Genomic DNA, 23,164 nt, shown 5'->3' with positions numbered 1-23,164 from the left:
TCCAGCACACATTCTTTATTGAGATAGAACTTAGCTTTTGCTTTTGAATAGAATTTTATTTCAGGAAATATTTCTTCTTCATATATTTAGATTTTATTAAAATTAAGTGTTTCTACCACCTCTACTTATGCTAACATACACATGAAAATAAGTAATTGTTTAATCTTATATCTAGCTCCTTCTGTTGATGAAAACTCTGCAGACTATATGAATAACTTTTTAGACGCAATGTTGCTTCTGGAGAAATCAGACACAGAAAAAAAGGTAAGATTTAGCAGTCAAGGCCATGCAGTATAATATTTCATGTTGCATAATTCGATTTGTCCTTAAGTTACACTCAAAGAGCCCTTTTATATGGAACGACTGGCTACAGTAAACGAACACTGGCCCTTATTTACTAAGAGTGTTGTGTAGGTTTCTTTGTGGGTTTTAATTCCCTACAATTTATTTTCTACGGTATTTACTAAGGTTTCCCTACATTTTCCACTCTCCCTACATTTTGCTTTTTTTTTTTTACACATGCTCTGATCTGACTGGTTTTCCTCAGCTCAAATCCACCACATTTTCTGTGGAAACCTTAGTAAATATGTTGGGTTTTTGTGAAAATGTTGGGAACACGCTCCTTTTCGGAAACCATGCCCCCCTTCCCAGGCGGCCATGCCCCTTTTTCAGGTTTTCTTAGCGAAAAGGAGAGTTAGTCTGGGTTTTTTCAATTCTGGCGCAGACAGAATTTCTGGCGCAATGCGACAGAATCTGGTGCACAACCCGACAAGACATGTTGGGTTTGCAATAGTAAATGAGGGCTACTGATTTCTGTGCTCAAGCTACATAACTGATCTCTGTGATCATTTACAGAGCCTTCACAAGGCTTGATCAATCACGCACCCCTTCAAATCCATCACTATCTGACGCAGATCACCTGTATACATGAAGATATGTGGTTATTTAACCGATTGCACAAAAGATTTGATCAGCTGATAGCTGACCATTTTACACAAGCTGATTATCAGGACCAAGCGTACACATTTATCAAATAATCAGCCAGTGTAAGAGTCCTATAGAAGGGAATGGGAGATAATTTGTCACATTTAGGGGCTGTCATGGTTGTACAAAGTGTCACAGTAGCCCATATTTCTGTCCTTAACCAAAACTGTCAGTTTTTGCCCATAGCAACCAATCACAGCTCCGCTTTCATTTTATCAGAGCTTGTTAATATATGAAAGCTGAGCTGTGATTGGTTGCTATTGGCAAAACAGACAGTTTCTTTTCCAGGCAGATTGATAAATCTGGACTGATGTATGATTCATTGCTTTTCACGATATTGTTTCCAACAAAAGAGAGTAGAAATCCTTCAATGTCCAATGAACCACATACCTTGCCATAAAGATCAGTTTTCGTATGAGGTTAACCCCATGGTAGCGTGCTTTACTCCCTGGCTTGCGGCAACCTCTGTCCAACTTCTTTACATTATAAGTCTATTTTTTTATCTCTTTAAAATATTGAGTGGTCACTTAAATTCATAACTAAGAAGCAAAATGTACAGTATATGGCTCTTCTGTCTTGTGTCCAACTCCCACTTCACTGCAGAGAGCACTTTTAATGGACACTCTCTTAAGGATATTATCGAAAGATGGTCAGACATGCATGCTGCTGCTGCTCCGTTCAACTCTATAGCCCTGACGAAGGTAGTGGAGCTATCTTTGTCAGCCCCATAGAGTTGAATGGAGCAGCAGCATCAGTTGCGTTATTTGACCAGGTGGACAAAGGACCCCCATTCTTGTGATCTTTGGGTGTCCCAGCATTTGGGTCCTCATTAAAAAGACACTTGTCTTTTGTGGATAACCCGTTAAAATCACCCCATAAGTGAATTGCTGAATTGTCTTAAATCATAAGCAGTCCACAAGCATATTAAGTGATGATTTAGTTCAGTAATTGGGTCTCCACTTTTTCTTTACCTCACATACACGGTGTGATATTGGGGAGTATGGTTAGTGCAGTTTCTCATATCATAGAGTTTCTCAAGTGAACCTGAGTAAGAAAATATTTAATGTATAAAGAAATTAAATAAAATATATATATAAAATAAACATCAAATTAAGGATTTCTAGATCAAATTGGGGGTTCTCTATGTTCAGCTAAATATGTTATGACATTTGAAGGAAAGAAATCTGAGCAGTTTATAAAATCTCTTACAGGCACTTTTACAAAAAGTGGCTCAGCTTGAAGATCTCTGCAACAAAAAAGAGAAGTTCATCCAGTCCAACAAAATGATTGTAAAATTCAGGGAAGACCACATTGCTCGACTTGAAAAAGCTAACAAAGAAGGCCGAACTTCATTATCAAATAATGAACAAGAGGACCTTATAGCGGAAATGAAAGAACAGTTGCTTGTTTTAAAGGAACAGGTAATGGTTGTTCAGTTTTTGCATCCTTGAGTTATTTATTTATTTATTTTTTTGAGTGCTTTACCCACAATAGAAAAAAACTGCTAATTTCTTCCAAAAACAGTACCACACCTCTCTGCAAATTGTGTGTGGTATTACAACATAATACAAAAGAGCGAGACTAATGGCTGGAGGGCAAAATATACAATAATCACTGATAGATTGCCGGAGGCCATCCAATAAAGGCCCTGAGGGTCCCAACCAAAAATTTACTATGTACAGGACTTTAATTTGCGGGTCCAAAATTATAATAGTGAGAAAAGAAGGAAAAAATCACACATTTAAAAACACTGTGCTCCTAACTAATGGCTAAGTTAATAGGGCTTATTGGGCTCGACTAGCTCCATCATTTTCTTTAATTCGTAGGAGATACATTGTATTTTTGTATCCCAGAACTACTGATTGTTAGGGTACATAGCAGTTAAAACCATAACACTGCCCCCCTCAACGTTTCGCCACCAAGTGGCTTTGTCAAGAGGCAAATGGGCAATGGGTATCCTCAGATGCTATGATAAATCTTACACAATCTGCCAAATTTCATGCACATCACCATTTTCAAACTGCTAGATCTTGGGGAAAATAAATTCACACTACAGACTTCTAACAATATTACTTAGTTTTTAGGAAGACTGCACTTTTACCTTAAAGGGAAACTGTCACTGGTTTCATGCTGCCTGAAACTGACCATATTTATAACTACGGCTGGAAACAGGGTGCTGAGCCTTTGGAGAGCTCTATACGCAAGTAGGAAGACATCTTTCAATTAGAGGTGTGATTACTCTAAAGTAAGGCTATATCAATGTTTCATGATGCCTGTAATTCAGGCAGCATGAAACTAGTTAAAGGTTCCAGACAGGTCAGGGGAGGCAATTAGAGATGAGCGAACTTACAGTAAATTCGATTCGTCACGAACGGCTCGGCAGTTGATGACTTATCCTGCGTAAATTAGTGCAGCCTTCAGGTGCTCCGGTGGGCGGGAAAAGGTGGATACATTCCTAGGAAAGAGTCTTCTAGGACTGTATCCACCTTTTCCAGCCCACCGGAGCACCTGAAAGCTGAACTAATTTATGCAGGAAGAGTCATCAACTGCCGAGCCGAGAAGTTTGTGACGAATCAAATTTACTGTAAGTTCGCTCATCTCTATAGGCAATAGGCCCTCTTTAACCTATAGAATCTAACAGATGGTCTGAAGGCCAGTGAGTGTGATCTTCCACCTAATAATTGTGTTATCTTCTAGATATGTCCAAGAAAACCCACAAGGAACAATGCTTCTCTAAATTAAATAGCACTGTAGTACAGGAATATAAGAAGTGTTTAACAGAGTGCTTATTTCTTACTGTAAAGGGTGGGCCATTTATATGGATTCACCTTAATAAAATGGGAATGGTTGGTGATATTAACTTCCTGTTTGTGGCACATTAGTAAATGTGAGGGGGGAAACTTTTCAAGATGGGTGGTGACCATGGCGGACATTTTGAAGTCGGACATTTTGAATCCAACTTGTTTTTTTTCAATAGGAAGAGGGTCATGTGACACATCAAACTTATTGAGAATTTCACAAGCAAAACCCTGGTGTGCTTCGTTTAAACGTAACTTTATTCTTTCATGAATTATTTCAAGTTCCTCTTTGTTTACAACCATTGGCATGTCGTTGAGGTTAACACGTGAGGAGCGGATAGAAATTGTGTTGATGTCTGGTGAACGCATTAACCGGGTAATTGCAGCAGATTTCAATGCAAGACACCCTACAAGACCACCCATCTCCCATGCTACAGTTAGCAAACTGCTTAAGTTTTGTGAAACTAGTTCAGTTTTGGATTTGCCAAAATGTGGACACATGAAATCTGTCACTAATGAAGAAACATCAGTGGCTGTCCTAGCTTCATTCAGCAAGAGCCCACAGCGTAGCACTCGCCACATGTCACTGTAGAGTGGCATTAGTCAAACATCCCTTCAGGGTATATTAGCTACTCACAAATGGCACCCTTACAAACTCCAGCTACTGCAGCATCTCAACCAGGGTGTCCCAGATTGGCGCACTGAATTTGCAGAATGGGCAAAACAAAAATTGGAACAGGACCCTCCGTTTACGCAGAAGATTTTGTTCAGTGATGAGGCAAACTTTTATGTGAATGGTGAAGTTAACAAACAAAACCACCGCTATTGGTCTGACACTAACCCACATTGGATAGATCCCTCCAAGACTGTTGGAACACAAATAGATGGTATGGTGTGGTATATGAGGTACAAAGATAGTGGGGCCATTCTTCATCAATGGAAACCTCAAGGCCACTGGATATGCGAAATTGCTACATGATGAGGTGTTTCCCGCTTTATGCACTGAAGCTGGCACGTTCCCTGAGTTTTTCCAGCAAGATGGTGCACCACCACATTATGGGTATCAGGTCCGAGCATTCCTAGATGAACAGTTTCCTGGAAAGTGGATTGGTCCTCGTGGGCCAGTTGAATGGCCCCCAAGGTCTCCCGATCTGACCCCCTTAGACTTTTATTTTTGGGGTCATCTGAAGGCAGTTGTCTATGCTATGAAGATACGAGATGTGCAGCACCTGAAACTACGGATACTGGAAGCCTGTGCTAGAATTTCTCCTGCGGTGTTGCTATCAGTGTGTGAAGAGTGGGAGAAGAGGGTCGCATTGACAATCCAACACAATGGGCAGCACATTGAACACATTTTATAAGTGGTCAGAAACTTTTAAATAACTCATGAAAGAATAAAGTTACGTCAAAAACCAAACACATCATTGTTTTTCTTATGAAATTTCCAATAAGTTTGATGTTTCACATGACCCTCTTCCTATTGAAAAAACAAAAGTTTGATTCAAAATGGCCAACTTCAAAATGGCCGCCATGGTCACCACCCATTTTGAAAAGTTTTCCCCCTCACATATACTAATGTGCCACAAACGGGAAGTTAATATCACCAACCATTCCCATTTTATTAAGATGTATCCATATAAATGACCCACCCTGTAGGCCAGAAACATTTCATTTCTCTACTCTTACTGTATGCAACTTTGTTTTTTGCTGAAGTATTATTTTTATTTGCACATAACTATTCACATTAGTTTGTAGAAAAAAACATATGCAGTACTTATACCAGTGTAGGATGTAATAATCAGTCACGTAGTGTCTTCTGTGACCATGTTCAGCCTTTTCACATTGATAATGTTTGTTATCACGTAATAGTACAAAAGACACAATTTACGTGTAGTTCTCCTTGACGTTTTGCTGTGTATTTTTTTACACATAATTTTATAATCTTTGCTGAAATTTGGATTATCTCAAGTAATTTCATCTGTTATATTTTAAAATGTGTTTTTTTTCTGTAAAAATGACCAGATTGAGCATCATCCCCGTGTAGCAAAGTATGCGCTAGAGAACCATAGCCTTAGGGAAGAGAATAAAAGTCTGCGCGCTCTTCAGTCTGTAAAATGGGCTCAAGAAATTAACAATCAGACGATTGCAAAACTTGAGAAAGCTTTCCTGGAGGCCTCTTCAGCCATCAAGAACACCGGTGGTAAGAATTTTTAGTAGTAGCATTACAGAAAATATTTCCCAGACATTGGCTGTTGTTTTTATACATACTCCTTTTGAATGGCACTGCATCCTTTTGAGTCTTTTTATAAAGTATCAATAGGCAAGACCAGAAATAGTAGACCAAATTTATAAATCGAAGGTGCCAATAGCAGCGAGTAAGATCACTATTTGGTTGCTGTAATATTTTGGCTATGTATATTTTAATTCAAACATGTGACTAATACTGTAGTTCATCTTTGTCAATTTGCAGTACATTACCCAGAATGTCGTACATCACTTAACATTCCTCTATCTATCTATCTATCTATCTCTATATAAATAAAATTACCCATCATGTTGCTTGCTAAAATGTAAAAATATATTTGTATGTTTCTTTTCTCCACCAGTTTGGCCATTGCATTCAACGCCAGTAGCTTCAAATAATAATTTGGCTTCTACTGAAAAGTTGAAGGAGAAATTGTTGCAACTTCAAAGTGAACTTGCCACTGCAAAACAAGAATATGAAGAATTCAAAGAGCTGACAAAGTTAGTGAACATGTTTAGAAGGCCCTGTCATGGGCACTGTCAGATTCAAAAACTTTTGATATGTTGTACATCTTGGCAAAACATTAACCTTTCTAATATACTTCATAAGAAAAAAATATTTCCTTTTTTCTAGAAATCATGGCTTGGTCCAAGCTGAAGCACAGGCATAGACAAAGTCCAGTAAGTGAGGGTGGGCTAGCACTCCTCTGTGCTCTCTCCTGTCTGATAGCACTCCTCTGTGCTCTCTTCTGTCTGATAGCACTCCTCTGTGCTATCTCCTGTCTGATAGCACTCCTCTGTGCTATCTCCTGTCTGATAGCACTCCTCTGTGCTATCTCCTGTCTGATGGCACTCCTCTGTGCTATCTCCTGTCTGATGGCACTCCTCTGTGCTCTCTCCTGTCTGATAGCACTCCTCTGTGCTATCTCCTGTCTGATGGCACTCCTCTGTGCCCTTCTCTGTCTGATAGCACTCCTCTGTGCTCTCTCCTGTCTGATAGCACTCCTCTGTGCCCTTTCCTGTCTGATAGTACTCCTGTGCTCTCTCCTGTCTGATAGGACTCCTCTGTGCTCTCTACTGTCCTATCAGATAGAGGAGTGCTAGCCCACCCTCACTTACTGGACTGTGTTGATTTTATAAGCCAGGATTTCTATAAAAAAAAAAAAATTCTATATCGGCTCCATTGGGGGACACAGACCTTGGGTATATGCTGTTGTTGCTAGTAGTAGACTTGACACTATGGAAACCAAAAAGTTGGCTCCTCCCAGCAGGATATACCCGCCTACAGAGCCTGAGGTAATCAGTTTTAGCTTAGTGTCTGCAGGAGATGAACACTGGTCTGGGGTTTTCCCCAGAGCTGGTCTAACTTTTTTTTTATTTTTCTAGATTAGGGACGTTTAGTTTCTTATTTCCTTTTATTTTCCTGTTTTCAGGTGGGGACTCAGGATCATAGTATTCACTGTTTCCCCATTTGTGATTGAGGGGGCACAGACATCGTGGATGTACTGTCAACCCCTCTCGCCAACGGCCAGCGCCTGAGGTTGTACCTCATGGGTCCGGGTCCCCCACTTTTCCCTGCTCGTTTCGCTTTCAAAGCCGAGCATGATGCAGGTGACTAAAAAGCTGGCTGAAGACTTCATTAGGAAGACTTCATTAGGTAAGTTCTTCTGACTAAGGTGAGTATCCCCCCCCCCCTTTTCTAACAGGTTTTGGGGGGCTTGCAACCTCTGGAGACCCCCTGTTTTAGTCTCACTCTTTATTATCTCTGAAATGTGGGGACTTTTGAGGTGGAGGCATCTAGTGGGGCTGGTCGTCAGTGGTGTAGGACTGTCTCAGCACTCTCTGGGCTCCAGTGTTTTCATATTGGGGGTTCTCTCCTTTACTCAGCAGCTGCGGCTGCCGTCTCACTCTAGCTATTGTCTCTGTGCTCCTGCCGCGTGTGCGATGCGTCCGGAGCACAGCTTACTTTCACAGCGTTAAGCTGCCGCCGGCGTATTCGCCCGCTATCTTCCCCCGCTATCTTCCCCCGCTATCTTCCCCCGCTATCTTCCCCCGCTATCTTCCCCCGCTATCTTCCCCCGCTATCTTCCCCCTGCTCTCGCATAAGCGACGGGGGTTGAGAACAGGTGCCATTTACAAGCCGACATGATTTCTTCCCGGGGGATTCGTACCCTAGAAGTCCAAACGCAAACCACCTCAGCCAATGGGAGCAGTCATTGGTCCTGCTGCCCTGGCTTCTCTCTCTTCTGACGAACTTCTCCTCACTACAGCTGCCTGGGGACGCTGGTGAGACCGTTTTTTTTATTTATCCATGTCCGAGCCCAGAACTGTTCGCCCCTCTAAGCAGGTACCTGGGGCCCGGGTCACCTGCTATTCTTGCAAGGGCTGCAACTCTAAAATGCTTGGGTCTGCTGAACCCACTTGTTCCACCTGCACCACTGCACCTCCTGACCCCGCTGGTATTTCTACTCAGGATGCTCCCCCAGACACGGTGGGCTCTGCTGCCCCTCCAATATGGGTATCTTCCCTCTCTATCTCCTTACACAGTTAGGTCCTCCTTACACCGTTACTCAAGAGAGATTCTCCCTCACCCTATGTCAGACGCTCTCACAAGCGTAATAGGGGTCATTCCTCTGACTCCTCTCCGGAATCTTTGTGCAGACGTAGACACTCCCCTCATGGGTACCGTCCCTCTGCTACCTCCTTCCACAAGCGTCCCTCTACTCGAGGACGCTCACCAGTCGCCATTCTGAGTCCCCAGAACGGCAGACTAGGTCAGTGTCTCCCTCTTCTAAGGCTGCCTCCACCCGTTCCCACTTCTGCCTCGGATTCAGAGGACCGTACGTACATGACTGACAGGGTGGACTCATTGGTTTCGGCCATAAGAGACACCTTCCACCAAGAGGACCCAGGAACTTCGGACGCTGTCCCAGAAGTTTCCTTTCATCGTGCCCGTCCAGTACCCAAGATTTTCAGCACTCATGCTGAATTTGATGCCTTACTGGAGTCTGCCTGGAGGCATCCTGACAAAAGGTTTCAAGAAGTAAAGAAGGTTCAAGCGCGTTATCCCTTCGCCAAGGACCTCATCGCTCAGTGGACCTCACCTCCTACGGTGGACCCACCAGTCTCCCGCCTTTGCCCAATGCTGCTTCTTTTAAAGACCCAGCGGGCAAAAGGGTGGAGACCTTGGCAAAATTTGCCTTTGAAGCTGCGGGTTCTTCTCTTCTCCCTGCCTTTGCTTCTGCCTGGGTTTCCAAAGCCCTTACGATCTGGGTTTCCCGACTTCTTCAGGGCGTTTCTTCTGGGGCTTCCGAAGCTGGAGATTTTCTGTGTTCTGCTTCCATGCAGTCAGCCCGCTGTGCTGCCTTTGCCACGGGCAACCTAGTGGCCCTCTGTAGGTCCGCGTGGCTCAAAGCCTGGGACGCGGACGCTGCTTCCAAAAAATCTCTCACTGAGCTTCCATTTACTGGCTCTCGACTTTTTGGTAAGCGCCTAGATGTAATCATCTCAGAAGCGACGGGAGGGAAGAGTTCCTTGTTACCTCAAAATAAAGCCTGCAGTACTGCTTCCCGACGCAAATCTACCTCCTTTCAGACCTTCGGGGTCACGAAAGGGGCCAGGCAGGCGCCTTTTCGGGATAAGAAGGCTCCCTTTTTCCAGACCCGCCCATCCTGGAAGTCTGATAACAAATCAGGCAGGCCCAAGGCAGGCACCCGTAAGCCCACCTCTGCCTGAAGGGACGCCCCCCACCCGCAGATTTTTCTCGGGTGGGAGGTTGCCTGTTGCTTTTCCGGGACGTTTGGACCACGCATGTTCAGGACTCCTGGGTCAGAGATGTGGTATCAAACGGTTACCGGATCGAATTTGCCTCCCTTCCACAGGATCGTTTTTTCCTTTCCCGAGCCCCACGGTCTCCCTCTTTGGCAAAGGCCTTTCAGGGTGCGCTTCAGTCCCTCCTCATTCAGGGGGTCATTGTCCCGGTTCCTCCCAAGGAACGTTTTTGAGGTTTTTATTCCAACCTCTTTGTTGTTCCCAAGAAAGGGGGTTCTGTACGCCCCATCTTGGATCTAAAGCACCTCAACCGGCATCTTCTCCTGCGCCACTTCCGCATGGAGTCTCTCCGTTCGGTTGTGGCGACCATGGTTTCTTTTTTCAGTGAACATGAGGGACTCCTACCTCCACGTTCCGATTTTTCCGGGACACCAGCGGTTCCTCTGCTTTGCTGTCCCGGAGGGACATTTCCAGTTTGTGGCTCTCCCCTTCGGCCTGGTCACAGCTCCGAGGGTATTCACCAAAGTCCTTGCACCGGTGATCGGCCTGCTACAGGCGAAGGGGATCTCAGTGATTCCTTACCTGGACGACCTTCTGATCAAGGCCTCCTCCAGGGACCAGAATCTAGAGAGTCTCACCCTCACTCTTCAGGCCCTGTGTCGCTTCGGTTGGTTGGTCAATCAGGACAAGTCCAACCTATCTCCCACTCAGTCCTTGGTCTTCCTGGGACTTCAGTTCGACACCCAGTCTGCCCGGGTTCGCCTCCCGCCGGACAGGCAGCTGACTCTTCAGTCGGGGGTTCGGATGCTCGAAAACCCCTCCCCGTTGTCCATTCGTTTTTGCATGGAAGTCCTGGGCCGGATGGTGGCGGCCATGGAGGCCTTTCCTTTCTCGGTTTCATTTTCGTCCCCTTCAACTGGCGATTCTATCCCGGTGGGACAGGTCCCTCGCTCCCTTCTGTGGTGGCTCCGCTCCCCCCTACTTCTTCAGGGGCGCTCCTTCCTGCCCCTCCAGTGGCTGGTTGTCACGACGGATGCCAGCCTTTCGGGTTGGGGGGGGGGTGTTTTCCGAGACCGGACAGTCCAGGGCCTTTGGTCTCCCAGAGAGACACTCTTCCCGATCAACATCCTGGAACTGAGGGCAATCTGTCTTTGCCTGTTACATTGGGAGATCCTTCTTCAGGGCCGCCCGGTTCGTGTCCAGTCAGACAACTCCACCGCGGTGGCGTACATAAATCGCCAGGGTGGCATTCGCAGCTTGGCGGCGATGGCCGGAGTTTCCAAGATTCTTCTCTGGGCGGAACTCAGGGTTCCAGCCATCTCAGCAATTCACATCCCAGGCGTAAACAATTGGGAAGCGGACTTCCTAAGCCGGTCCTCTCCCGACCCCAGCGAGTGGTCCCTTCATCCGGAGGTGTTTGCAGGGATCTGCGACCTCTGGGGAACTCCAGATGTGGACCTCTTTGCATCCCGCCACAACTAGAAGGTTCCCCTCTTTGTGTCGAGGTCCAGGGACCCCCCGTGCTCTGGCCGCAGATGAACTGGTGGTTCCCTGGTCGGGTTTTGCCCTGCCCTATCTGTTCCCTGCACTACCTCTTCTTCCCAGGGTCCTGAGGAAGCTCAGAGCGGAGGGCGTCCCTGCCATTCTCGTGGCCCCAGATCGGCCTCCGAGGGCGTGATACGCCGACGTCGTCCAGCTCCTGGACGACGTTCCGCTGCGCCTTCCACCTCGTCCAGACCTTCTCTCTCAGGGTCCCCTTTGCCACCCCAGTTTACCATCGCTGCATTTGACGGCGTGGCGGTTGAGACTGCGGTTCTAAGGGCCCAGGGCTTCTCAACTCAGGTGATTCGCACCATGCTGAAGGCGCGCAAGCCTTCTTCCGCGAAGATATACCACCGTACCTGGAGAAATCTCTTTCTCCAGTTGTGTTCTCCCTTTCCCGACTCCTTTCTTTTTTGCAGTCAGGGCTGGAACAACAATTGGCTCTCAGCTCCTTAAAGGGTCAGGTTTCTGCCCTTTCCATTCTTTTCCAACGCCCTCTGGCGTCTGATTCTCACGTTCGGACCTTCCTTCAAGGAGTGGCTCACGCAGCTCCGCCTTACAGGTCCCCTGCACCTCCCTGGGATCTCAATTTGGTTCTTGGCGCCCTGCAGGGCGTGCCCTTTGAACCCCTCAGGGAGGTTTCCCTTTGTTTTCTTTCCTGGAAGGTGGCGTTCCTTATGGAGATTACATCCATCAGACTGGTTTCGGAATTGGCGGCTCTTTCTTACCGCTCTCCCTTTCTAATCATCCATCAGGACAAAGTTGTTTTTTGTCCAGTTCCTTCTTTTTTGCCTAAGGGGGTTTCTAGCTTCCACCTCAATGAGGATATAGTCCTCCCATCCTTTTGTCCCGCTCCATCTCATCCCAGGGAGCGTTTGCTTCATAAACTAGATGTGGTACAGGCAGTACGCACCTACCTCTCCATTACCTCTTCTTTTCGTCAAAGTGATTCCTTTTTTGTTCTTACGGACGGTCACCGTAAGGGTCTCCCTGCTTCGAAGGCAACCATTGCTCGGTGGATCAAGTCTGATATTTCGGAAGCTTACAGTTGCAGGGAGAAGACCCCCTCCTTTCAGGGTTTCAGCTCACTCCACGCGTTCTGTCGGGGCTTCCTGTGCTCTCCATAACAGTGCATCAGCCTCTCAGGTCTGTAAGGCGGCTATCTGGTCGTCCTTGCACACTTTTACTAAATTCTACCAGGTTCATACTTTGGCATCCGCTGATGCTAGCCTGGGCCGTAAGGTGTTGCAGGCGGCAGTGGCTCAGCCTGCCCCTTGATTGTTTTCTGTGCCCTAGGGACTGCTTTGGTACGTCCCAAGGTCTGTGTCCCCCAATGGAGCCGATAGAGAAAAGGAGATTTTTGTTCTTACCGTAAAATCCTTTTCTCGGAGGATCCATTGGGGGACACAGCTCCCGCCCTTTCTTTGGTGTTCCTGTTTTTGGTTACCTGTCTGAGGGTGTGTTCAGTTATTTTTTGTTCTGGTTGCCTCGGACTGGTCTTGGTTTTCTGCCTCTCGGTCATCTCCTACTGCTTGGTGACTAAACTGATTACCTCAGGCTCTGTTGGCGGGTATATCCTGCTTGGAGGAGCAGACTTTTTGGTTTCCATAGTGTCAAGTCTCCTAGCAACAACAGCATACACCCCAAGGTCTGTTTCTCCCATTGGATCCTCCGAGAAAAGGATTTTACGGTAAGAACAAAAATCTCCTTTTATTTATGGAGTATATTAGGAAAGGTTAATGTTTTGCCAAGATGTACAACATATAAAAAGTTTTCGTATCTGACAGTGCCAATTTAAGTCTGGTTTGCATACAAGAATTCATGCCCTAATAGCAAAGCAAACAGTGTTACCTGAGGATTTTATTTTCTCAGACGAGATCAATGTCTCTTGAGCATGTGCCCACACTTGTCCAGATATTCTTGACTCTACATCAACTTTACCTAACTAGGCATTAAGACAATCCTTTCTGTCAGTTACCAAGGGATTCAATCTTATGTCCAACTAATGCTGTTGAAGTGACCTTTAAGAGCCTTGTTGTATTATTGAGCAGCCTGACACCTACAGTATATATTTTGTGATACGATCACAAATATCTAAATGCCCTAAACAGTACAGATTATTTGGTGCTGTGCAGATGTCGCATACTAATATAACATATAATACTAATGTAATTGTATTTATTTTTAGGAAGAAGGACGTTGAGCAAGAGTCAGAACTTCAGTCTTTATACAAAACCAACCAGCATCTTGAAAATATTTTGGAAGCCATCAAGGAGCACAAGAGGAATGAAGTGTCCCAGCTAAACAGAATGCATGTAGAGACAATAAAGGTAAAAAAAAAATTATTAAAAAAAATGTAAAACTTTTTTTGATTAACTATTGATTTCATGCAAGTGCAGTTGAAGGTGCTGCTCAAGTGGGCACCAGCCCAGAATCAAGTTCCCCAGATGTCTGTTGAAAGTGATTAGTCACGGATGCATTGCAGGAACTAATAGAAAATCTGACTGCAGGTTCACAAGCACTTATCTGAATAGACAGGTTAATAGTGGGGGTAATCCTGTTTAAAACGCTGTTTACTTTTTAAAAATCCATGCAGCCATTCCTGAGAATTATTTAGTTTTGCAATATGCAAATGTTGTCTTATGTGCAACGGAGGCGGTCTGCTGCTTTGCTAGCAATCCTTCCTCCTTTCTGTGATCCATGTCCCCCGTTTTAAATATTTGTCTGGCTTCACGCTCGCGTCTGTACACTCTCTAAAATTCGACTTCTAAGTGGAGAAAGTCAGTGGCGTGAGAGTGAACAGAGGAAGGATTGCTGACAGAGATTATTCAAAGAGACGCTATCCCACTGGAGCACACGCTATCCCAATGGAGCCTCAGTTTTATTTTGTATCATGCAGTTCTTAATTTCTCCTTCAAGACATCAACAATCCTGCCACCTTCCCTGGTAAAAAAAAACTGTTTTACGCAGTCTCAGCTGCTGGACACCCATGATCCGCATATCATCAGGGCACCATGGATATATCCCTTAAGGCAAAAGTATTCAGCTGTTATATAGCAGGTTCTAGGTAAATGCCAAGGCATCCACTTGGTTCTGGCTAGTGGATGTCCCTAGACTTAAATATTTCCTGTGTACACAATGCATATAGTTTTTATATACGCTTTTTGTCATCTGAAATCAGAACATGACAACTCCTACAAGAGCTTACAACTTGAGGTCTCGGCTTGTGCCACGTCTCAGCCCAGATTGCTTGCAGTCGGACTTGATGGATACACCAAAGTCTAGGAATGATCTGGATGATATCATCAATGAACCCATCCCTCCCGAAATGAGTGAGCAAGCCTATGAAGCTATAGCTGAAGAGCTAAGAATAGTACAGGTATGTAAAGTAATGAGGAGAGTTAAATATCTTTTGGATTATGTAAAACATAGTGGTGCTATTAAATTACTGCAAGAAGAAAAAAAAACTTGAGTATTACCTTCTCGGAACACATATATTCACTTTAAGCATCAGCAGGCAGAATTTTAAATGATGCACTCATAAAGCTGCCCATGATACAGAAAGTAAATAGGTTACTGTTATCACATAAGCTGGTCAGACAGATTCTGAAGATTAAAGGGGTACTCCGCTGCTCCTCCATAGTGATAAAATTAAAGATGGAGGTGCAAATAATAGATGGAGGAGGAGCAGTAAAGTGATATAATAGATGGAGGAGGTGCAGTCTAGTGATATAATAATAGATGGAGGAGGTGCAGTATAGTGATGTAGTAATAGATGGAGGAGGTGCAGTATAGTGATGTAATAGATGGAGGAGGAGCAGTATAGTGATATAATAATAGATGGAGGAGGTGCAGGAGGAGCAGTATAGTAATATAATAATAGATGGAGGAGCAGTATAGTGATATAATAGATGGAGGAGGAGCAGTAAAGTGATATAATAATAGATGGAGGAGGTGCAGTATAGTAATATAATAATAGATGGAGGAGGTACAATATAGTGATGTAGTAATAGATGGAAGAGGTGCAGTATAGTGATATAATAGATGGAGGAGGAGCAGTAAAGTGATATAATAATAGATGGAGGAGGTGCAGTCTAGTGATATAATAATAGATGGAGGAGGTGCAGTATAGTGATGTAGTAATAGATGGAGGAGGTGCAGTATAGTGATGTAATAGATGTAGAAGCAGATATAATAACATATATGACGTCACGGCACCGGGAGCTTGTGACGTCATAGCCCTGCCCTATCATGACGCCACGCCCCCTCAATGCAAGTCTGTGGGAGGGGCGTGATGGCTGTCACGCCCCCTCCCATAGATTTGCATTGAGGGGGCAGGGTATGACGGCATGAGGGGGCGGGGCTATTAGGTCACAAGCTCCCGTCGCCAGCTCAAGCGTTCAGAACAGTTTGTTCCAAACGCTGAGCAGCGGAGTACCCCTTTAATGTGTCTTGGGCTGTAGCTGTGCTCATGACTATAGTGGCCTTATAAACTGGCTTTGCAATGAGTCCACCGTAATATTTTACAAAAACTGTTCAATTGATAGATTTGAGAACTACTTTGCTTTATTTTTTTAGGACCAAGTTACAACATTACAAGCAAAGCTGGATGAAGAAGAGAGTAAAAACATCAAGCTCCAGCAACTGCTAAACAAGATAGAACATCATTCAGCACAGATGCAAGAGGTAGGGTGAAGGCAAACTGTCTGTAATGCCTAAATTCATGCTAACCCTGTAGTTATGTAATGGCTGCAACTTTGGCTGTCCAATGTATATACTTACAAATATGTGTGATACTAAAATTTTGCAGTTTGCACATTATTAAAAATGTGAAAAATATTTGCATAATTTTTGTGCAAGCCCCCACTTAGTGCAAAAATGTATTCCTCCCAGCTTCTCAAAGCTTAGAGTGGGTGGAGCTTACAGTGTAGGGGCATTGTATCACATTGAGGGGATGGGACTAGCAAGAGTAAACTGTAGTTGTAATTTTACCAACGGTGCACAGAGCTGTGCGCTTCTACATAAACCCAGTGTATCTGTTGTGCTGGCAGGGGACCATTTTAGACTGGTGTATGAGACGCAAGTCTCAATATTCCATCACTGTGTACCGTGAAAATGGGACCAAGCAGTTTTAATGTATCCTATAGACAGTGGAAGTTTATCTCTCATGTCCCCAACACCCAACTTGAACCAAAAAAAAAATATTTTGGCCTATATTCTTGTAGTGTACAAGGGGTTTGTTGTGGAAAATTTGTAGGTGCTGTAGTGTAATGGAATTTGTCATATGTTCAGATAACTTTTTTATCTTTTTTGTTATTCTATTGGTAATGTTAATGATATTTTTTGTATTATCTCTCCATAGCTCTTTACTTCAGAAAGGGCTTCTTGGAATGCAAAGCAGCAGGAGCTTCTAGAACAGATTAAGGTCTTAGAAAAACAACAGCAAGACTTTAAGGGTCATGAGTATGGTAAGTTGTATAGGCTCTTAGATTATCTGCCTCCTACTGCCATAGCAAAAACTGTGGTCTTCCTAGTAGTCTCCACATTCCTAAGAGTCCACTTCATAGTGTTATATTGAATAACTGATTGTAATATTAGTAATAATCTTTGTATCGAACCAACATATTCCTGTGCACTTTACAATATAGATGTTAGATATAAAGAAATGTTCACATTTCACAAAATTACGGTTCTATACATGAACAGTTTGTCCCAGTGTGGAAAACCCTATGACTATTACCTGTTGTGTGTGTGTGTGTGTGTGTGTATACAGGTTCCTCAGATTGATCTAAGGAGCCTATATACACACATACGAATATATATGCCTGTCTGATTTGGTGTGCTAGAATACATTCAAACTTTAAAAATAAGTGCTGCTGTTGACGTGGAAATTGTGCAGTTTTTCACATCAAAATGGCAGTGGCCTCAATCACGGTTTGAGAAACATACTGAAAAGGGGTAGATCGCTTCATGCATGTGGATTACTGAGGCGTCGGGCAGGATATGGCAGGGGGTCCCAGTGGCCTTGCCTCCCTCCCCCGATCAGACATTTATCCCCCTATCCTTGATTAGGGGGTAAGATGCCTAGGGACGGAGTACCCCTTTAAACATGTTTGTTTTCTTGTTTCTATTTTTTGATTGTAATATTTTTTTAATTTAATTTTTAAGGACATTATTATAGGAGCATGCTCCAAAGGAAACATTAGACATGAGCTTTCCCATTTAGATGTATCAGGTTACTGAACATGCTCTGTGACCTTTCCAAAGGTCATTCCACAGGGAGCTTTCAGCTTCATTTCTTGTTTTCTCTATCTACTGGAGTTTCATTTCATCTGTGATCATAAAGAAAGCTGTTGGAAAGTAAAGTCTTAGCTTAGTTTTAGGCCAAGTTGCCAGATGGATAATATTTATAATGTAGATAAAACATCACCAAAAATACTGTTGAACATAAAAACTTGATTTAAACAATGGGAAATTTTCTGATGACTCATATCTTCTTAAGCTCTTCTTAAGTTTCATAGATATTTTATGGCTATTGATTATTTTCTTAATTTATTAGTTTTAAAGAGCGAGGTTCATGACCTGCGAGTGGTTCTTCAGTCTGCCGACCGCGAGCTCCATGGCGTGAAGGTAGAATACAGCTTGTTTAAAGAAAAGCAGGAGAAAGAAATGAGCCAGTTGTCTGACCGACACATTAATGTTCAGCTGCAGCTGGATAATGTCAGGTATTGCTTAGCAAATAATGTAAAGTACTATAAAGATTTCTCGTCGTCATTTTTATTTGAAGTCTTTACAACAAAGTGTGATATTGATCAGAGTGTATATCACAAAGGCACTAAACTAAAACTACATCTCTGGTTGACTGTCGCTATTGAGCCTGCAAATGTAAACTCCAGCATGTTTGTAATATATCTTTTTATGACTGGGTTTTGCTGTTTTTACTGATGACTGTAGTAAAAAAGAATTATGACGCCATCCAGTATCCTATTGATACAGAAGCTGCAAATGCACATTTGTGTGCCCCTGTAGCTTGGTTCATTAATTTATGAATAATATTGATATATACTGATTTTGACATGTTACAGGTATTTGTGTTATTCAGGCAAGCTAATGTATACATTCCGAGATATAAATATAAATAGCACTGGATTTATATCTGAACATTTAGCCTACAGAGAGATTTTTTGCTTTCTACACACTGTAGAATAGAAAAATAGCAATGCAGATATGTTGCAAACATTTACTGACTATATAGGCAATGCAATTCGAAGGACAGCTTCAGCACATATGTCTCCAGTGTGCCACTCTGATTGCTCTCCCATAAGAAAATTGTTCTCTCAGCAACAGGCTTGTAGCAGTCAACATTTGGAGTCATTTACTAATGTGATCATGGCAGTTTTTTCTCATTTTTTTGGGGCCCTAATTGTGTCACATGCTTCATGCTCCAGAATTTGCAACCAAAAAATCCCAAAAGCCCAACCAATTCTCTGTATAACTCAGAAAACCTGGGGGTGTGGTTGTTGGGGAAAGCAGCAAGGCCCCAACAGTTTTGAAAAATCCCAAAATGTGGTGGATTTGAGCTTTTGGAAAACCCCACAGCTCAGAGCAGTTGTATAAAGAAGAAAAACGTAAGGGAAAAAAATCTGTCATGGAAAATAAACCCACAAAGAAAACTATACCCCACTCTTAGTTAATTAGGGCCAATGTCTTTGTTCTCTTCCAAATTTTAAGTTTGACACAGTGGAACATTACCAATATGTAACTAAAATGGTATTTCCTTTTTCTCCTATATTATTTTATCACTCCAAGTCTTTATGTATTTGCTGGATAACACATTCTAAGAATATGGTGATACAGGGGTTTCTGGTTTAGAAAATGTAATTCATTTTTTTTTTTTGTGGGATCTGACAGGTACGCTTTAAAGTTAGTTGGTTACTCAGTACCTAATCCTTACCCTGTACATCTAATTGTTATGCCTCTATCACCTATATTTATTATACCAATACCTCTTTTCAATAGCTCACAGTGTTAGCATCCTCTCAGGGGAAGGGGACATGTCCTTCCCTTGTAGTGGTGGGAGGTGATTGATGTGTCTGCTCATGCAGCCTTGTCCTTGAGTTATCTCTTGTCCATGACTCATGGACAAGTTGAATGCTGCTGCAGGACTAGTTAGGTATGGGGACCTCTAGTGGTGGGATTTTCAGTAGCTGTTTTCTTTATAAAATATTCAAAAACTTTTAAAGGGGTACTCCGGTGCTTACACATCTTATCCCCTATCCAAAGGATAGTTGATAAGATGCCTGATTGCGGGAGTCCCACAGCTGGGGACGCCCGTGATCATGCACGCGGCACCCCGTTTGTAATCAGTCCCTGGAGCGTGTTCGCTCCGAGACTGATTATGGTCGACCGCAGGGCTGGCGGCTTGGGACGTCACGTCCCCGCCCCCGTGTGATGTCACTCTCCGCCCCTCAATGCAAGCAGACGGGAGGCTTTCATTGAGGGGCGGAGCGTGACGTCACACGGGGGCGGGGGCGTGACGTCACACGCCGCCGGCCCTGCGGCCGACCGTAATCAGTCCCGGAGCGAACACGCTCCGGGCACTGATTACAAACGGGGTGCCACCTGCATTATCCCGGGTGTCCCCAGCGGCGGGACTCCCGTGATCAGGCATCTTATCCCCTATCCTTTGGATAGGGGATAAGATGTGTACTCAACGGACTACCCCTTTAACAACAATTACAAAAGGCCTCTTTTCTCTGTCGCCTTTCATTGGGGGATACCTTAATGATGGGTATAAGACACAGGTCTGGGAGCGCCTTTGTTTTTTTCCTAGTTTCAGTCTAAAGTTTAGTTTTTCTCTCCTTTTTGTTGTTTTTTCTAGCGTGGGACGACTGGAGCATGGTGCTGCCTGATCCCCCATCTGCGAGCTGGTGGCATGGGGCATTGCTGGATGGGCCGTTAACCCCTCCTCGCCAACAACCAGCGCCTGGTGGTGTAAAGTCCCGTCAACACCCCCCCCCCCCCCCCCTCCGTTTCTCCATTTCCTGCTCACCTCTGCGCCGGGTCTGCGCTCCGGGGCTCCAGGGTATCCCACCGGCGGGAGTTCGGGGGATCATGGCAGCCATAGCTCTCCCCTTCTTCTTTTTTTTTCTGCAGGCTCCAGGGACTGTCTCAGCCACAGCAGCATCACTCTGCTCCCCTTCCTGTGGTTGCAATGTTGGTCTGCTGGTGGCATACTTCCCTTCCTGCAGGTCCCTTTGGATGTCTGCGGTTTCTTTCCTGTCGGCAGGCTTGATACCCCACAATTTTCGGGAGGTACATTGTAGGGATCGACTGATATCGTTTTTTAGGGCCGATAATCGGTGGAGGTTAGGGCCGATAGCCGATAACTTATACCGATATTCCGGTATAAGTTATCGGCTATTTATCCCCCCGCGACACTGCTGCAGTGCATTGATTTAAAACGGGCGCTATCGCGGTGCGGGGGGCGGTGCATTATCGGCTTATTGGCAAGGTAATTGCCGATACCGATAATGCCCAAAATCGTGATTATCGGCCGATAATATCAGCCATACCGATAATCGGTCGATCCCTAGTACATTGTCTGTGTCCCTCCATATGAAAAGGCCGCTCTCAGTGTAGAGCCCACCTTTCCTTCTGTTCGGTGGTGGGTGCCTCGGGGCTTCCTGGGATTTTGTTTCCCCAGTTGCTGTTGAGCACTCCGGTTCTGGCAGGGTGCCTGCTGGGGCGACACAGTTAGTTCTGCGCCTCCCTATTCCTCCAGGTACCTCCGAGTTTTCTGTCCTGGGTGGCTCGGCTCAGGCACCTACTCTGCTGCCTTAGTCATCGACCGGACTTGCTCTCCATACGCCTTGTAGGTTGCCCAGCTCCAGTGTGCAGGATTCCTATGCCCCTGGGGACACGAGGTGGCTCCTCCATACAGTGATGGGTTGTTGCTTGGGCCTGGGGGCTACATTCTCCCAGTCCTGGTCTGTGGCTGTGAGGCGGCATTTCCCTGCTCCTACTGTGCCTGGCGCGCTTGCCACTTCCCTTTCCACAGGGGGTACGGGTATCAGGGTGCTTGGCATGGTCAGTACCTGAGTTTCATCTCGGTCACCCTTGTTTTCCCTCCTCTAACGGGACTATTTTTGTTGAGCTTTCTCTGCCGCCAAAATGATGCCATCTCTCTGTTCCCACTATATAGGTGGGGTATCTGGCTGGGCCCTTGTTTTTAGCTGGGAGCGATCACCAGGGTTTTTTTTTTTTCTTGTTTCTTTTTACTGTCTAGGCTTGTGTGCTTCCTGTCCACCTTTGCAGCCTGGCTCTTTTTTTGTTTTTGGTTATCTGCTGCTCACGCAACCTTGACTCCTCTGTTGGAGGTGTTTGTTATCTTGTATGGCCGGCGACAGCTGGTCTAGCCACAGTGTTGTTCGGATCCTGCCATTGCTCTTCTCCTACCTTCACGCACTCCCCCTGGAAGGGTGTGATCTTCCTTCCCTTTTGTCTGTGTCAGTAGTACTGCATTGTCACCATAGTCTTCTGGAATCTAGAATAACTTTCCTGTGCCCAGAACTTGAGGGTCCCGGCTGGGTCTTCCTTTGTTTCCCCCTCCGTTCCCGCTCTGGCGGGACGTTTCTTTGGAGTGCTCTGGTCCGTTTGGACCACTGAGATCCAAGACTGGTTAGTCCTTGGCTTGGTCTCTGTCCTAAATGCTGTGGCGTGCCGTCCTTTCTGGCGGCTCTTCCGGTCCTTGGGCCTTGTTTGTGGTTGAGGTCTCAGGCATGTGTAGTGATCCATCCTGGGGTGATCGTTCTGTACTTCACTTCTTCACTTCTTTTCTCCAGGGAAGCTTGATGTCCGGAGAGTTTTCGCGGACGTCTGTTTTCCTTACTTTTCACATATGAGTATTCCAGGTGACTTAGGATCCTCCGTTTCCCATATCGGCTACGCCTTTCGGGGTGTTCCCCTTGTTCCTTGGCCGTTTGATTTATGAGTTCGTCTTCCGGGTGAATCAGACCTCTCTAGTTTCCATGTCAGTCTCTCCGGTGCCCGGGACCCCCCTTTTCTGGGTGATCCGCTCCTTCTTCATTCCAGGTTCATTCCTGCAGCTGTTTAGGTCTTTGTTCTCATGCACCAGACCTTTCTTATCTCCCTTTATGGCCTGTGGACGGGGGATCTTCCGGGAGCCCAATTTCTGTGCCTAGTTTGTCTCGTCCGCAGGCCTTGTGGACACGTGAGTTCGGTCTCGTCCGCAGGCCTTGTGGACACGTGAGTTCTGGACTGATTCCTTTTCTCTGGTGGTTGGTTTTCCCACCCTAGTGGACTGCTTTGGTACGTCCCATCAGTAAGGTATCCCCCCCCCCCCCCCCCCAAGGAAGAGCGACCGAGAAAAGGAGATTTTTTTTTTTGGGACTCACCCTAAAATCTTTCTCGTAGCCTTCATTGGGAGAACACCGCACCCACCATTTCTTCACTTCTCGTCCGGATGATCCTATCTGGTTGTTGTTGTTTTTTTTTTATCAGAGATTCTTTCTGAGGGTCTTTCGGACATATCCTTGGTTGGCTTCTCCTACTGCTTTGTGACAGAACTGGTTACCTCACTTCCAGTGGGCGGGTATATCCTGCCAGGGAGGAGCCGACTTTTTTTCCTAGTGTCAGCAGCTCCTGGTGGCAAGAGCATATACCCATCAGTAAGGTGTCATCCAAGGAAGAGAGAGAGATTTTACGGTGAGTAGAAAAAAAAATCTCCTTATTTTTATCAGTAACAGCATATAAAAAGTTTTCTGATCTGACAGTGCCCATTTAAGGGATGGTAGTTCCTCATT

At 45.0% G+C, this 23,164-nt stretch overlaps 1 protein-coding gene across 4 annotated transcripts in view; it reads left to right on the top strand.

Annotated features, from left to right (window-relative positions):
- The window catches only part of KIF15 (kinesin family member 15), a 197,436-nt gene that overhangs the window by 144,012 nt on the left and 30,260 nt on the right, over positions 1 to 23,164 (top strand). For all 4 annotated transcript variants that reach the window (XM_056520587.1, XM_056520590.1, XM_056520589.1 and 1 more), the window contains 9 exons: positions 176 to 264; positions 2,196 to 2,405; positions 5,805 to 5,982; positions 6,389 to 6,527; positions 13,528 to 13,669; positions 14,521 to 14,718; positions 15,918 to 16,025; positions 16,702 to 16,807; positions 17,899 to 18,064. In XM_056520587.1, the coding sequence (XP_056376562.1) occupies positions 176 to 264; positions 2,196 to 2,405; positions 5,805 to 5,982; positions 6,389 to 6,527; positions 13,528 to 13,669; positions 14,521 to 14,718; positions 15,918 to 16,025; positions 16,702 to 16,807; positions 17,899 to 18,064 (1,336 nt within the window). The remainder of the gene's footprint in view (positions 1 to 175; positions 265 to 2,195; positions 2,406 to 5,804; positions 5,983 to 6,388; positions 6,528 to 13,527; positions 13,670 to 14,520; positions 14,719 to 15,917; positions 16,026 to 16,701; positions 16,808 to 17,898; positions 18,065 to 23,164) is intronic.

The sequence above is a fragment of the Hyla sarda genome, chromosome 5 (assembly GCF_029499605.1).
Source record: "Hyla sarda isolate aHylSar1 chromosome 5, aHylSar1.hap1, whole genome shotgun sequence".
NCBI lineage: Eukaryota > Metazoa > Chordata > Amphibia > Anura > Hylidae > Hyla > Hyla sarda.
Note: the sequence above shows the minus strand (reverse complement) of the source record. Positions and strands in the feature narration are given on the sequence as shown.